Source organism: Orcinus orca, chromosome X, assembly GCF_937001465.1.
Source record: "Orcinus orca chromosome X, mOrcOrc1.1, whole genome shotgun sequence".
Taxonomy (NCBI): Eukaryota; Metazoa; Chordata; class Mammalia; order Artiodactyla; family Delphinidae; genus Orcinus; species Orcinus orca.
Window position 1 is genome coordinate 18,843,208 of NC_064580.1, and position 15,808 is coordinate 18,859,015.

The 15,808-nt window shown below is 38.1% G+C and overlaps 1 protein-coding gene and 1 pseudogene across 1 annotated transcript in view; one reads left to right on the forward strand and one right to left on the reverse strand.

Moving 5' to 3' along the window:
- The window catches only part of MBTPS2 (membrane bound transcription factor peptidase, site 2), a 40,868-nt gene extending 26,257 nt beyond the window's left edge, over positions 1-14,611 (forward strand). Inside the window, exons 8-11 of the mRNA XM_004283071.4 lie at positions 8,065-8,159; positions 8,525-8,720; positions 10,232-10,307; positions 11,651-14,611. Of these exons, the coding sequence (XP_004283119.1) occupies positions 8,065-8,159; positions 8,525-8,720; positions 10,232-10,307; positions 11,651-11,873 (590 nt within the window). The 3' untranslated portion in view covers positions 11,874-14,611. The remainder of the gene's footprint in view (positions 1-8,064; positions 8,160-8,524; positions 8,721-10,231; positions 10,308-11,650) is intronic.
- LOC117197875 (uncharacterized) lies at positions 9,019-9,128 on the reverse strand (annotated as a pseudogene).
- Positions 14,612-15,808: the final 1,197 nt, after the last annotated feature.

The window sequence follows — 15,808 nt, forward strand, 5'->3', positions numbered from 1 at the left end:
TCAAGCTCAAACATAACCAATTAACTAAATTCCAGCAATTAAATACCCTTGTGCTGTATGGATGGTGGCATGTCCAAAGCTATTTGGGGTAGGGTTTTTTTGTGTGGCAGTCATCCAGAGGAAGTCATCTTGGTGTCCGAAAATACCCACTGAAGTCACATCTGTTGTTCTGTGTCGTAGGCGACAGGGTGAAGCAAGTTTATTCTCAGAAGCTTCCAAATTTATTTTTAGCTCTTCCAGCTCTGAAAAACCAGTCTGCCAACTCTTCATACAAAATTATGGGGACCCAAATTATTGAAAGTGCTGGAAAGCACAAATTATGCTCACAGACTACATCTTTAAGTCAAGAAATGCCTGGATACTTGTCTACATCTACTGGGGTTAAGAAATATGATTAATTATCAAGAATAACTGTATTAAAGTACTGTGTACAACAGTGACAAAGTAGTAAGAACTGATTTAAAATTTTTTTCAAATGTAGTCTTCCATGTATAACCCATTTTTAAGAATTTTTTTTATTGTAAACATTTTTCAAACATACATAAATGTCAAGAGAGTAGTACAGGGAATTCCCTGGTGGTCCAGTGGTTAGGACTCTGCGCTTTCACTGCTGAAGGCATGGGTTCAGTCCCTAGTCGGGGAACGAAGATCCCACAAGTCATACAGCACGGCCCAAAAAAAAAAAAAAAGAGAGAGAGAGTAGTATAAATGAAACCTCATGTATCCTTCTCCTAGCTTCAGCAATTATCAACATTTTGCCATTTTTTTAATCCAGCCTGTCCACTTTTGAGGGAAGTATTTTAAAGCACATCCCAGGTATCCTGTCATTTTATCCATAAACTTCAGCATATCTTTAATAGATGATGACCTTTTAGACATGACCACAGTACTGTTATCACACCTAACAAAATTAACAATAATTCCTAATACCTGCACTCTTCTCTGGTTTTGTTTTTATAGTTGGTTTAAGTTGGATGGTATGCCTTTTAAGTCTCTTTTAAGTTGTAACAATTCCCCCTGACTTTTTATTTTTAATATCATTTATTGAAGAAACTGAGTCATTTGTTTTGTCAAATTTATCATTAACATGTTCGGTATCCCCCAAATTTCCTATAGATGGTAGTTAGGTCCAGAGGCTTGATTAGATTCAGGATCCATTTTTGGCAGGGGCAGAAATACCTCATAGGTAGCACTCAGTACTTCATATTGCATCTCATGTTTTTCCATGTATCGCATCTTTTCAGTTGGGTGTGTAATCCACAGTGTGTTCTTCTGTAAGAGAAATAATCCATAATTTCATACTTCTTAAGTCCTTTATCATTTTCCTCAAGTTTCTCTAAACTTGGTACAATCTGTATTGAATTACAAAAGCCAAAATGACATCGTAATCAAATAAAGCTCTCTCCAGTAGGATTGTTTTATTTAGAATATCTGCATTTCAGATGTTTAAGCTTTTGTCTTTTTTCAGGCAGACAGAATGGAAGTGAAATTTTTCTTGAAATACTCTGAAACTCTTTCCTTATTAACTTTTTGAGTATTTCACTATTATGGATCATATGCTATATTTTGGAGGTATTTGTTTAAAAACCCAAAGCAGATATTATTCTTCCCACACTAATAAAAAAATCAATCCCAAAATAATAATTCTTCAATATATGTCTCATTTCCTTAGGAGCGACTGTATTAGGATACTTGCTGATTTTACATGATGACTGTATCTGATAAACCCGTACCTGCATTTAATCATTTTTAAATGGAGTACATATACTCAGCCAGACTGTAGAAATCTTAATGACTGTAAATGTAACTTAAAATATATACTAGATTTTTTTTTTTTTTTTTTTTTTTTTTTTTTTTGCGGTACGTGGGCCTCTTACTGTTGTGGCCTCTCCCGTTGCAGAGCAACAGGCTCCGGACGCGCAGGCTCAGCGGCCATGGCTCACGGGCGCAGCTGCTCTGCGGCATGTGGGATCTTCCCGGACGGGGGCACGAACCCGTGTCCCCTGCATCGGCAAGCGAACTCTCAACCACTGCGCCACCAGGGAAGCCCTACTAGATTAATTTTAATGGCAGACTTGACCAAAGTGGCTATGGACATTTAAGAAAACTACGGGGCTTCCCTGGTGGTGCAGTGGTTGAGAGTCCGCCTGCCGATGCACGGGACACGGGTTCGTGCCCCGGTCCGGGAAGATCCCACATGCCCGTGAGCCATGACCGCTGAGCCTGCGTGTCCGGAGCCTGTGCTCCGCAATGGGAGAGGCCACAACAGTGAGAGGCCCGCGTACCACAAAAAAAAAAAAAAAAAAAAAAACAAGAAAACTATGGATTGATATTATTTTACATGTATCTAGGGACCTTTGTTATCCTACATTATGAGTAGATGGCAAAGATATAGCCAAATATGGTAATGCAAAGTAGCTCATAATCCAAAAGTGATTCATATTCAATTTAGAGTAGAATTCAATATACATAATTCAAATTCTGAAAATTTATACCACTTGAAAACAATAAAGCCACCTTAGAAAGATCTGACCCTGAAAGTGCTCATAAGCTGTCCCAGCCAATCATTTCTGGCCTCATTTCATACCCTGACTCTCCCAGGTGTAATTTTAAATTTTTAAAGATATTCCCTAAGATATTAATTAATTACGGTATTAATTAAGCAGACTAGATGTTCTCCTTAAAATATTAACAGGTATATTTCTGGCAAATTAGAAAAATGTGGTTAATCAACATGAAATGACTATTCATTTTATGAAATTGTTGGGAACTACTTTTTTCTTCTGTCAGTCCTTTCGTTTTTGATTTTTAAACATTAACCTGCTAAACTATGAGCAGCACCAACAGAACCAAGGCTGGTTTAATTACACCTCTGCCCTTGGTACATGGGGCAAGAAGCCTAAGGAGCTTGTCCCACACACTCCTTGCAGATTGAATGGCCTTTCCAGGAAGCCCCAAAAAGGACACTGGGTGAGGCTTAGAGCCCTTTGTACCTGGAATAAATCTCTGGTTTCATTCTGCATCAGAACAGAACAAAGTTCCCCTCTTCATATTCAAGCCTCTGCTTAATTTAAGATTGCTCTGTGTCCATATGCCACTTAGTGATTTGAATGAAACTAAAAGTTACAGACAAGAACTAGTTTGTTTCTTTTTGGGGATTATTTTCTAACCAGTAGCTTGCATCCTCTTTCTTTAGTTTCAGGAGACACTCTTCATATATGCCTAAAGCTAAATTCCTTTTTTTCTTTCTTGGAAGCATTGTCTTGAATAAGAAAGACTACTAAGTCCAGCATTTGAATGGCATTTTAAAAAGAGTGAGATTGAATACTAAAGGCAACCGCTCCCTAAAATGAAGCTATGAGTCCAGACACAGGCATCCCCTTTGAATAGCCTATATTCCTGTTCAGAGGAGATGAGGGTATATACCTGTAACTGCCTGGCACAGGGAGTATTGTCCTATCTTATGCATCTTTAACTGAAGTGAGAAAAGGCCGTTCCTGACTTAGTTTAAAATAGTAAAAGGAAAACTCTGGAAATCTTTTCCACATAGTTTGAGTACCCAGATTGTTTTTATGCTCAAATCTTCTCTAATGTTTAGAAAAAAGTGTCTGTTCTCCCATTGTGAATATCAAGGTATCATCCAAGGTTTCTTTGCTCTCACCAATTGAAGAGAGAGAGAGAGTTTATAATTTTTTAACTACTTGGTACTAGGTGGTGCTGGTATAAATTCTACCATAGAACTAAGAATAAAGGGACTTCCCTGGTGGCGCAGTGGTTAAGAATCTGCCTGCCAGTGGAGGGGACATGGGTTCAATCCCTGGTCCGGGAAGATCCCACATGCCGCGGAGCAGCTAAGCCCGTGCGCCCCAACTACTGAGCCTGTGCTCTAGAGCCCGCGAGCCATAACTACTGAAGCCCGCGTGCCTAGAGCCGGTGCTCCACAACAAGAGAAGCCACTGCAATGAGAAGCCTGCGCACCGCAACGAAGAGTAGCCCCCACTCGCCACAAAAGCCCGCGCACAGCAATGAAGACCCAATGCAGCCATAAGTAAATAAATAAATAAATAAATAAATAGAATAAATAGGTTTGCATGCCTATATTGGAACTCTAGTTACATTTATATATTTATTAAACTAGGGTAAGAAAATTGTTCAATTCATTTTAGTGATGTAAAAAGTAGTGAGTACTGTGAACTATAGATTGAAAAAGTCTCTTCCTTCCAGCCTTATTCCAAAATTACCTCTGGTCTAGACCATCCTTTGAAGACTAGACTATTTCTACAAGTATCTTAGGGCCCATCTTAGGGTACATTCAGAATATGCAGGTTCTCCTTGTAATGGAATTATGAAACTGTTCTGGTCTTAATTTCCCTAATTCTTTCCCAGTCTGGGGAGATTTAAGGGAGAATTCTAATTTCCTAGAGTTAAACTGAAGCCATGAATGCCTCTGGGACCTCCCATTGCAGTCTTTTTTTTTTTTTTTTTTTTTTTTTTTGCGGTACGTGGGCCTCTCACTGTTGTGGCCTCTCCTGTTGTGGAGCACAGGCTCCGGACGTGCAGGCTCAGCGGCCATGGCTCACGGGCCTAGCCTCTCCACGGCATGTGGGATCCTCCCAGACCGGGGCACGAACCCGTGTTCCCTGCATCGGCAGGCGGACTCCCAACCACTGCGCCACCAGGGAAGCCCTCCCATTGCAGTCTTGAATGTGCCTTCCAAAGTAGAATTGGATTGGTCTCTCATGTTGATAGCAGTATACTAATGTGAAAATTACCTCTGGCATACCCGTCTTATAGGTTAAGAATTGAGTCACAGAAATTAAGTGACTTGTGCTTTAATGTGATCCAGTAGAAAAGATTCTAAAATAAAATACATTTTTAAATGTACAACTTTTTTTAAATTGATAAACAGAGAAATATCAAGTTTACTTCTCACATGATAACAAAATAATGGGAAATTCTGTATGTCAGGAGGCACTTCATTTTGTCATGGTAGCCATAGCCATCAGTTTATGTTTTAATTGGATTAATCACCATAGGAAGAAGCCATAACCTAGAGGTCACAAATTGGTGGTAACCTAGAGGCCAAATCCAGCCAGCCTTGACAGATGTGTATGGTTTGGCTTGCACAATATTTTTAAAATTCTTAATTGGCTGCCAATATTTAAGAGGTTTCGGGACTTCCCTGGTGGTCCAGTGGTTAAGACTCCACTGCAGGGGGCACGGGTTCAATCCCTGGTTGGGGAACTAAGTTCCCGCATGCTGCACAGCACGGCCAAAAAGAAAAAAGAAAAGGTTTCACATGAGGGTCCAGACTTCTTTCTCATGGAATAAAATAGATGATCTCTTGACTCTCGGCCCCAAGTTGAGTGGCCTAGAACAAGGTATGTATTCTCGAATTCATCACAACCCCCACCATTTCCTATTTTTTCCACACACTATCCACTTCATTTATTTGATACCTGCTTGGCCCCTTTAAGCTGTTGTATTATCAGACATGCTATATCAACAGTGATATCAAATTCTTGACTTTTCAATTCTGTGTTGCATACATTCCTCCAGGAAAAAATAAGAATCAAGCATCAGATGTAAATTTTTAAAAATCATTACTGATACAAAGGCAAGTGGCATAGAACACCATTTATGTATTCAGTGCATATTGAGTTATTCACCTTATATAAGATACTGAGAAACTTTTCCCTCAAAGACCTCACAGTCTAATCAAAGAATTAGACCATGCCCACATTACGGTACAAGGTTAAATATAATTAATGACAAAAAGTATTGGGAGTTGTGAGAGTTGATGGCAGTCAGTCTTGACTGAAAAGATGAGGACAGGCTTCATAGCAGCAGCTCTTGAGCTGGGCCTCAACAGTGAGTTTAATTTCAGGAGACCGATATAAATGAACCTCGGCGCCACAGACTAGAAGTTGGTCAGGGAACTGCTAATAATTTGGTTCAGCAAGAGAAGAGTATGAGCTAAGGTGACTAAAAAAAAAAGTAGAAGTCTTTATGTTTTAGGCTATGGCATTTAGACTGTTTGGGAGCAGCACAGAGTCTTTGGATATTTGGATTAGAAGAGCTACATTCTCAGAGTTCTACACTGGAAGGTTAATCTGAAGCATTCAGTATGTAGGACAAGTTTGCATATGAGAGCTAGGTGGTAAACTAGATGCGTTAGTACTCTCTTCAAATGGGTCAAGTGAGAAAGAATTGGAGTCTACCCTTTAGTGGGAATAAAGAGAAAAATAATGAGAAGGTAAAAATTGGTGCGACTTGGCAACTGATGAGAAAAAATACTGAGGGCTTTTGCCTGGATCTTTTTTTTTTTTTTTTTTAATCCTAAACACCTTTTTACCTTATAGTTTACCGTTAGGGCTGATGAGTGATTATAGGCACAAGTTTGTGCCATTAGTTGTTCACAGTTTGCTTTCATATTTTAAATATTACTCATCACCCAGAATTTAAATACCCATTCAGTTATGGTAAGAAAACAAGGCAAAACTACCCACACAGCTAGCCATTGCAGAGGAGAAATTGATGCATCTGTTAGTTTACTTCACCTCTGTTTTGTTCTTCGCGTTGGCAACAGTGCGTGTTTAAGGACATCCAGTCTAACCAAATGATCTAGAAGAAAAAAAGAAAAGATTTAAAAACAAACAGAAACCTTTGCCTGAAATATAAAATCCTTATAAAGTCAGATTGCATATCAACAACCATTTTCACGCCAGCACTCCTAAAGGCACTCTTGTTAATAATGCTTTTCGTAGTATTGGAAATCGGGGATAACTTTACTTTCTCTTCTTCAGCACATATGAGTATGGTAGTAGGTATATAAGATTCTAAGTTTAATTGGTCCTTGCCACACATCAATTTTTTTTTCTCTCTTTTTTTTTTTTTTTTTTGCCACACCCCGTGGCATGTGGGATCTTAGTTCCCCGACCAAGGATCGAACCTGTGCCCCCTGCAGTGGAAGCTGGGAGTCTTAACCACTGGACTGCCAGGGAAGTCCCCACGCATCAATTTTGCTTTACAAGTTTGATGTGCTGAATGCAGGAAACCTTCCAAAATAAATATATGGAAAAAAATTTTTGTCCCAGCTGTAACACTGATTTAGCTTCCTTATTCTACCCTAGACACAAGAGAAGCAGTCTACCAAAGAACTTGAAAAAATAAATGAATAATGGGGATACTTGCCCTGTTTCTGTTATCTTCCAAAAATGGTAACTGGATTACTAGTATGCAGGCAAATATGTGCATATCTGTGGGGTCCAATTGGACTGCCCTGGTTCTGTGGGGAAAGCCTCAAGATAAGCCTGGAGGTGGGAGAGATATTTGATATGATGTCCTTAGGGATGACAGTCTCTTAGGCATCCTCTAGCTCAGTGGTCCCCAACCTTTTTGGCACCAGGGACCGGTTTTGTGGAAGACATTTTTCCCCAGGGCAGGGGGCAGGGGTGGTGGTTCAGGTGGTAATGTGAGTAATGGTTCAGGCGGTAATGCGAGCGATGGGGAGCGGCAGATGAAGCTTCGCTCGCTCGCTCACTCGCCCGCCACTCACCTCCTGCTATGCGACCCGGTTCCTAACAGGCCGTGGACCGCTACCGGTCCGCGGCCCCGGGGTTGGGGACCCCCTGCTCTAGCTCACTGTGCTAACAGCACAGCACAGGAGTTCAGTAGTGAAATTAGATCAGTGGATCAGCAGCATTAGGACATCTAATAGTGGCTCATTAAATATTTGTGCTTGACCACCTGGAGTTATTGCAAAACCTACTGAGACCCTGGAACTCCAGCTTTACGAGTGGGTAAGTTTATATGAAGACAACTAACCTAGGGTAATTGATGCTTCTTGATTTCAAATTGGATGTATCTCTTTTTATAATGTAAAATCAAACTCTGCAGTGAGTAGCTGACAAGCTGAACTGTCAATTATACAGTTGTTTCTGAATTCATATGCATTTTACTTAATTCTTTTTGTCTTGAAAGCAAAATTCTTATTACAAATGTACTTCTGTGTAATGGATTCTTTTTTCTAATAACAGATTTTAATAAACCATTTCTCTTCAGCATACAAACGGCTAGACGGTTCGACTGAATGCTGTAACAATCACAGCCTTACAGATGTGTGCTTTTCCTATAGAAATAATTTTAATAAGCGTTTGGTAAGTTGTCCCTGAAGCAGTCTTGCTTGCCTGATATAATTATTACAAAATAAGCATATAGAACTAAAATGGAATCTACAAAACCATTGCCCTTTTGCTTTGTATAATTTTATTAAAATCTCTACATTTCACATGTCATATTTCATCTGAGAATCTTTAAAAATTTTATAATGGTAATATCTTATTTGGCCAAAGTGGAATAATTGAATCTAATTTATAGTAGATACACATAAATGGCATTTCCTTTATATGAGCTTCATTCCTAATATGCTAGGTGACATGAAAGATATTGAAGTAATGTAACTTGGTGTTTTTCTTGTTAACAAGTCATTTTTAATATTGACTAATTAATGTTCTATCCCTAGCATACATGTCTACCTGCCCGGAAAGCAGTGGAAGCCACCCAAGTTTGTAGAACCAATAAAGATTGTAAAAAAAGCTCAAGTTCAAGTTTCTGTATAATACCTTCTTTGGAAACTCATACTCGCTTAATAAAAGTGAAACACCCACCTCAAATCGATATGTTGTATGTAGGACATCCACTGCACCTTCACTACACAGGTGGGTATTATTGTGGTAGACCCTCAGAATATCGCTACAATGGCATATATTCTCAGTGGTAGCAACTCAGTACACATCTTGCATTAATTTTATTTATTATATTTGATCACTTTTCAAAGTCTTGTTAACTTGTTCTTAAGCACGAAATGAAATTTAAGCAGTAGGAAAATAATCAGAATTTATAAAGCAAGATGGAGCTGAACACCATGTCTGCCTATGGAGAGTGACACATGACGCATTTTTCCTTCACTACCGTTTATATCACATAGATGATCTCTAAGATATTCTCTGAGCGTTTATTAAATTTATCCAAGCTCCCAAAACAGTAGCAAGAGCAGCATATGTCAAAGAATGCCTGGAATCATAGTGATACTACACTTGATCTTAGCCAAAAGGCCGAGAAGCGATTGGAATCACAGTGATAATGATGATAAAGTAATTTGTGCATGACACATAAATTTTATATGAATATAATTTCAAAACCGGGCCAACATAATTGTTTTAACAGTGGCAACATGATTGGATTAAACATATAGCTTCTCCATATGGCTGAAGATCATACAGTCTAACTTATTTTGTTGTACAAGATTTTTTTATGTTCCTTTTTTTTTACCAGTTTTATTGAAATATAATTCGCATATCATACAATTCACCCTTTTAAATTGTACAGTTAGCTGGGACGAAGTGAGAGAGTGGCATGGACATATATACACTACCGAATGTAAAATAGATAGCTAGTGGGAAGCAGCCGCATAGAACAGGGAGATCAGCTCTGTGCTTTGTGACCACCTAGAGGGGTGGGATAGGGAGGGTGGGAGGGAGGGAGATGCAAGAGGGAGGAGACATGGGGATATATGTATATGTATAGCTGATTCACTTTGTGATACAGCAGAAACTAACACACCATTGTAAAGTAATTATACTCCAATGAAGATGTTAAAAAAAATTAAAAATAAAAAATAAAGTGTACAGTTCAGTAGTTTTTAATATATTCAGAGTTGTGGAACCATCACCACAGTCTTGTTCCAGAATATTTTCATCACCCCAAAAAGAAAGCCCATACCCATTAGGCAGTCATTCTACTTCTCTACACCCACCCACCCCCAGCCCTTGGCAACCACTAATCTACTTTCTGTTTCTGCAAATTTGCCTGTTTCTGCACATTTCATATAAATGGAATATTTTGAAAAATATTTTCAAAAATATTTTGTATTTTTAAAGTCAATCTCTGTATTTGGTAGTCATAGTTGGTATATAATCAGTTTTATCATATTCGCACCTCAAAATATAAGGACACTGAGACATGAATTTCTGTATTCCACTATTTTTATTAGATGTTCTAGAATTGCCAATTGCTTTTATATGTGGGCCATAGAGCCTGCCTGCATATGTTTGGGAAGGGCTTTCTCAATCAATTTAATAGGCTAGCCCAATTTTTAGTCATATGGTAAAATTCATAATGCTGTTGCTTATCTGTATAAATAATATTATTTCTTATTTTTCTTTTTTAGTGAGCATCACCAGTTTTATTCCACGTTTCAACTTTCTAAGCATAGATCTGCCTGTGGTTGTGGAGACATTTGTCAAGTATCCTTTCTGGCGTGAAAGATGTTTTTAAAATGTGCTACTTGGGGGCTTCCCTGGTGGCGCAGTGGTTGAGAGTCCGCCTGCCGATGCAGGGGACGTGGGTTCGTGTCCCGGTTTGGGAAGATTCCACATGCCGCGGAGCGGCTGGGCCGGTGAGCCATGGCCGCTGAGCCTGCGCGTCCGGAGCCTGTTGCTCTGCAACGGGAGAGGCCACAACAGTGAGAGGCCCGCGTACCGCAAAAAAAAAAAAAAAAAAGTGCTACTTGGAACTTCATTAGTTTTACCTTGATTAGAGAGCATGAACAGACCTTACAAGTATCAGTTAACTGCTAATACCAAAAAAAGAGACTTTAAAGTTGAAAAAGATCAGATTGTACCTAGGGAGGAAGAAGTCAGAGAAGAAAGATTGATTGGGAGGAGAGAAAGGTTAAGATGTCGAAGGGAAGGAACCTAGAATACAAATTGAGAGTTGAATTTAGGGGTATAAAACCTTTTAGTACGTTTATAAAGGATGAACGCTTCAGCTACTAATGCGGTGATGAATTCCACCCCTTCTGAGCCTGTTGGCTCTGATCAAGTGGAGGAATGCGTAAGGGAGATCAAACTGGTTTCCAATACTAAAATAGCATTCAGAGGACAAAATCTCATGTGTTCTTTAGCATATTATATTTGCATGTAAAAAAAATTTTAATTGGTTATTATATAGAATTTCAATAAACTGAACAGTTTGGAAAGGTTCTTTATTTTTGTCACTTTTAAATCTTTAATTTCTTTCCTTAATGATTTGCCAAAAAAATGAAACAAAACAAATGAGCAAATTAGTAACAAATTAGTTAACAAATGAGTTACTAAAAAATGTGTACAGTCAAAATTGTACCTTGTAGACTGCAGCTTTTTCTCAGAGATATTTACACTATGACCTTACAGATGATAGTAAAATAGAGTTCAAGGGGCCAAAATCTTTATATATCTAATATAACGTATACTTCGTAAGGATCAAAAAGTAATTTTCCCTTATTTCTTATTCCTTTCTCTTGATGTATAATTAAAGGATTAGAAAGAGTTAGTCTTCTGAAGGAGTTCATTACAGATTGTCTTGGTCTACAAGTGGTTGGCCTTTATTTTTCTAGTCAAGGTTTTTGAACTTCGAAATAATATGTCATTTGTTTTAAATAGTAGAGATCTAAGAAGCAATGGTGTATACTGGTAAGCAGAGATTTAAAGAAAGGAAGGAAGTCACCTGTAATCTCAAATCCAGTCCTGGTAAAATGCCTGCTTCTGACTCCCACAAATGTGCTTTGCCCTCAGACCTCGCCGTAAGCTCCTTAACCGATTTTAACCAGGTACCTGATTTCCCTCTCGGGAGCTCTGGCTATTGTTAATGCAGTGCCCTGCTTTGCTTTGGACGGACAATGGATTTTAAACTCTTTCCTAGATGCTACTCTTACCTCAGTGATTGGAGACAATGATGTCAAAGATCTGATAGGATTTTTCATCTTGCTTGGTGGCAGTATACTTTTGGCTGCCAATGTGACCCTGGGACTCTGGATGGTTACAGCACGGTAATATCTGCACTCATTTGATAGAATCTCTGAGTTACAATATACAATATTGAAAACCTTACTTGGTGTGAAATATAAAGTGTTTCCTTAAAATTACATTTTAGCCAACAACTTTAAGTTCTTTATCCAGAGTATCCAAACTATGGGATAAACAGAAGAAATGAAAGGCATAGTCCCTGATTACATTCTAGTTTTAAAGACTGAACCTACAACCTTCAGATGCTTGTGGAACAATTCCTAAACAAGTGCAAATTCATGTTAAACCATTTTTGTGTGGCTACGTATCATGTTGAAATAATGTAAAGGAAAACAGAATTGGGTAGGATTAATTGGGAAAAACTTCTTGAAAAAGCATCATTAATCCAGATTTGAAGGAGACCAGACTTTGGCCAAGTGGAAAGGTGAGCATTTTCTTGGTCTATATCTCTTGTCCCTTGTCTTGTTTGAAAAGTATTTTTAAATTAAATTGTGTATTATTTTGTACTCTGACAACTGAGGTCTGATTACAATTAAATTAATAAAATTCTGTAAAAGAATCTGCTGACATGAAAGGGAAAATCTTTGTCAAATGATGCCAAATAAATGAACAAAGAGGAAGTAGGGTCTGTAATAGGGTGAGACATGTTTTGCCCCACAAGAGTTGCCTCTTTGATAATATGTCCCTATACTCTCATAAAGCAACACTACCCTTGACATTCAGAGTGAGCTGCAGAAGCATCTGCCACCTGCAGTATGTGAGCTGAGACAGTTAGGGGTGAACCTCAGAAATGAGCCAGGTGGGTCTTGCGGCAGGTCACAAGACAGATCACAGGACCTTCTGCAGTCTGGGTTACTGTTCTCTACAGAGCTTCAAAGCTTGGAATCCTTCCAGGGTAGGTATTTTCTCTTGTGCTGCTGGAGCTATCTGGGGCCTAGCTCCTAGGTCCCTGTCTTCAAGAAGCAATTACCTTAAAAAAAAAAAAAAAAAAGAAGCAATTACCTTAAGCCCTGAACCATACTCTGTCCTCACCAGTGGCTCCGATGTTTCTCTGTGTTGGGTAATTAAATATGTAGTCCTTGCTTTCCATCTTTCCCCTAAGCTACCTCTGTGGGTCCACGAAAGACTTGGTAGTAGAGTGAGTATGGCTGCATGTGAGTACAAATGTGGATTTGCCAGTGCCCGGGAACTGCCTCTTGAGCCCAAAAGAGCCCTGCCTAGTTTGAGATCTTTTGGACTGGAGATGCAGCCCTGGAAGATCTGGGAAGTCAATAGGCCAGTGTGAAGCTGTTGGTATTAGAAGTATATGAGCAAGCTCTTTCTTTGATGAAAAATATTTGCTTCTCTCATATACTCAAGAACATGAGTAGTCATGTATCCAAGTTTTTCATTAATTGAGGTATTCGTGGGGTTCACCTCTTTCAGATCACTGAGTTGCTTTTTAGGCACTAAAACTTTTTAACCATTTTTAAGGAAACTTTAGATTGTATTATAAATCTGCCTGCCTTCTTAAACAGAAATTATATATTGAATATAATTTTAATATTTTTAATGACTCAAGGTCATCAGTTATTACCACTACTTAAAACTGTACAAATTATTGGTTTATCCTAGGAAAAAGGCATTTGTTCTGTTTTTAGGCAGACAGTCTTTCAGGATTAAAGTATATTAACAGAGTGATACGCAGACCTGTTCAGGTAGTAAAGTTTGGGGAATACCATGAAATACTTACATAATTAATTCTATTACATGAACTAAGCAGTTTATTAATGGAAATGCTATATATGTGCAGGTCAGTTTTTTAAAACTGAGAAAAAAATTTAATAGATGAAATCCTACCTGTAAACTTCTTTTTCTGGGTGGAAAAAAACCCCAAGCATGTCATTTTCTTATGGCTTTTAAACACCTTGGTCTTCTGCTACACTGGGTCAGGATTTGGCAAACACTCTATTAGGATATTGAGCACATCAGTCCCATTTTTACAGAAATGGCCTCACTGTGTAAGAAAGGAAATGTTATGTGTTGTTTCTTCAGCTTGATTGTGGGCACTTCTAGAGCGAGGACCATGTCATACTCATCTTTGCATCCCTGGCACAGTGCATGAGACATCAAAAATACTTAATAAATGTGGTTGAATGGATGATGATTAGTGTTATTTATGGATTAGAAAAGCATGTTTCTATTTAAGTAAGCTGTAAAAAGTATTATTGAATATACTGTAAATATATAACATAAAATAATAACTTGGAAGGTCTGTGTCCCTGATATATTATCATCTTTATGAAAATAGTCCATTTTGGTTTCTGTAGAGCAATTAGAAAAATGAATTATTTTGAGGATTTGAAGAAAGTGTTGTGTTGGCAGTTGTTCAGCAGTAAAACTTTATTTTCAGTGTTTCTATTCTGCACTGTTTACATTTTTCAGGGTTGTTTTTAATCACTTAAAATCCGTAAAGGATGTATATATTCTTTTTAGCATTTCAGTTTGAAAAGACATGCAGTTAAACTTGACCTTCTGATAATCGCTCTTACAGGTCACTATCTGTTCTAACAGTAGATTGTAACCATGCACTTCATGGATATGTGGCTCTTAGTCATCAGTTTGTCCTGTGGTATTTATTGAATGTCCACATACTAATGGTACACAGGTATTTTTTTCTATAAATCTTTCAACTGAGCTGTAATTCATTCTTAGGCTTTAACTTGAAGATATCGTAGTTGCTGGCGTTTAATGTTTAGCAATAAAAGAATAAATGTGTACCAGCACTCTATGTTTTATCATCTATGTGTTGTCTTTTTTTAAATTTGTATTCTTTTCTGTCAAAATTTTTCCCTTTACATACAGTACCATCTTAGATGTTTTAAAATTCTTGATTCTAAAAGCAGCCTCAGTTTTCACTCAAGCAATCTGTATATGAAAGTTGTTGGTAGGCCACAGAAAGAAGTCTTTTTTAAATGAAATCCCTGTACTCTCACTACTGTTTTGGAAATGGCCTGTTCATGGATAAAGAAAGAAGACCATCATGTTTCGTTAGTGACTGATAGAAGTCTTCTCTAAGTCTATGTTTTTAGGAATTCGTGAAAGAAAGTGTTTCACCTTTTGCCCTAGCACTTCCTCCGTTGTCCACAGAGCCAACCTCCCTCCTACACACACACACACCACACACACACACACACACACACTCTCACATTCTCTTTCCTTCTCTCCCCCTCCCCCTCTTCCTCTCTCTTCTTGGTTACTAAGGGCCAGATAAAATAGGCTGGGAATTTACCGCAGTTCCTGACTGACTAGTAGCCCCATCTCACACCTCCTCTTTGCCTCTGATCCCATTATACTACAGTTAAGAGCCACAAGACTAGATGATTGATTATCTATCAGCTTTACTGAAATATAATTAAATACCATAAAATTCACCTGTTTAAAATGTACGATTCAATGTAAACCAGTTTTCTTTTAATGACTCATCAAACAATAGTATACATACGCTTTAGTATAATCTATCCTTTTAAGTACATGAACACGTGATCAATGATAGAGTTAAGTAACAAATTTATTTTTAAGGGAAAGCATGTGGATATACTTTATTGAAACAGTAAGCCTTTTTAAATCAGTGCATATGCAAGCTACTCTTGCTGTTTAGGCCATACTAATTTGAATAATCCATTGTATATTTTATCAGACCATGGCAAATGAATTCAATGAGGGGAAAGCCTCTATTTCAGAACCTAATGCTACAATAGGTTATATTCAGGGTGGAGATAGAAAAAAATGGCTAAAGGAAGTTGCAGTTCTAATTACCAAGCAGGTTATATTGTGTAATTTGATTTCCCATTAAAGAAAGAAAAAAAACACCCTTATATCTTAGTTTTATTTAGCTAAAGATTGATGGATATTCAATAAATGTCCCTTATTATCTGAATGCTTCTCAGACTTTTGTACTGAAGTGCTCCTGACACTGTAGA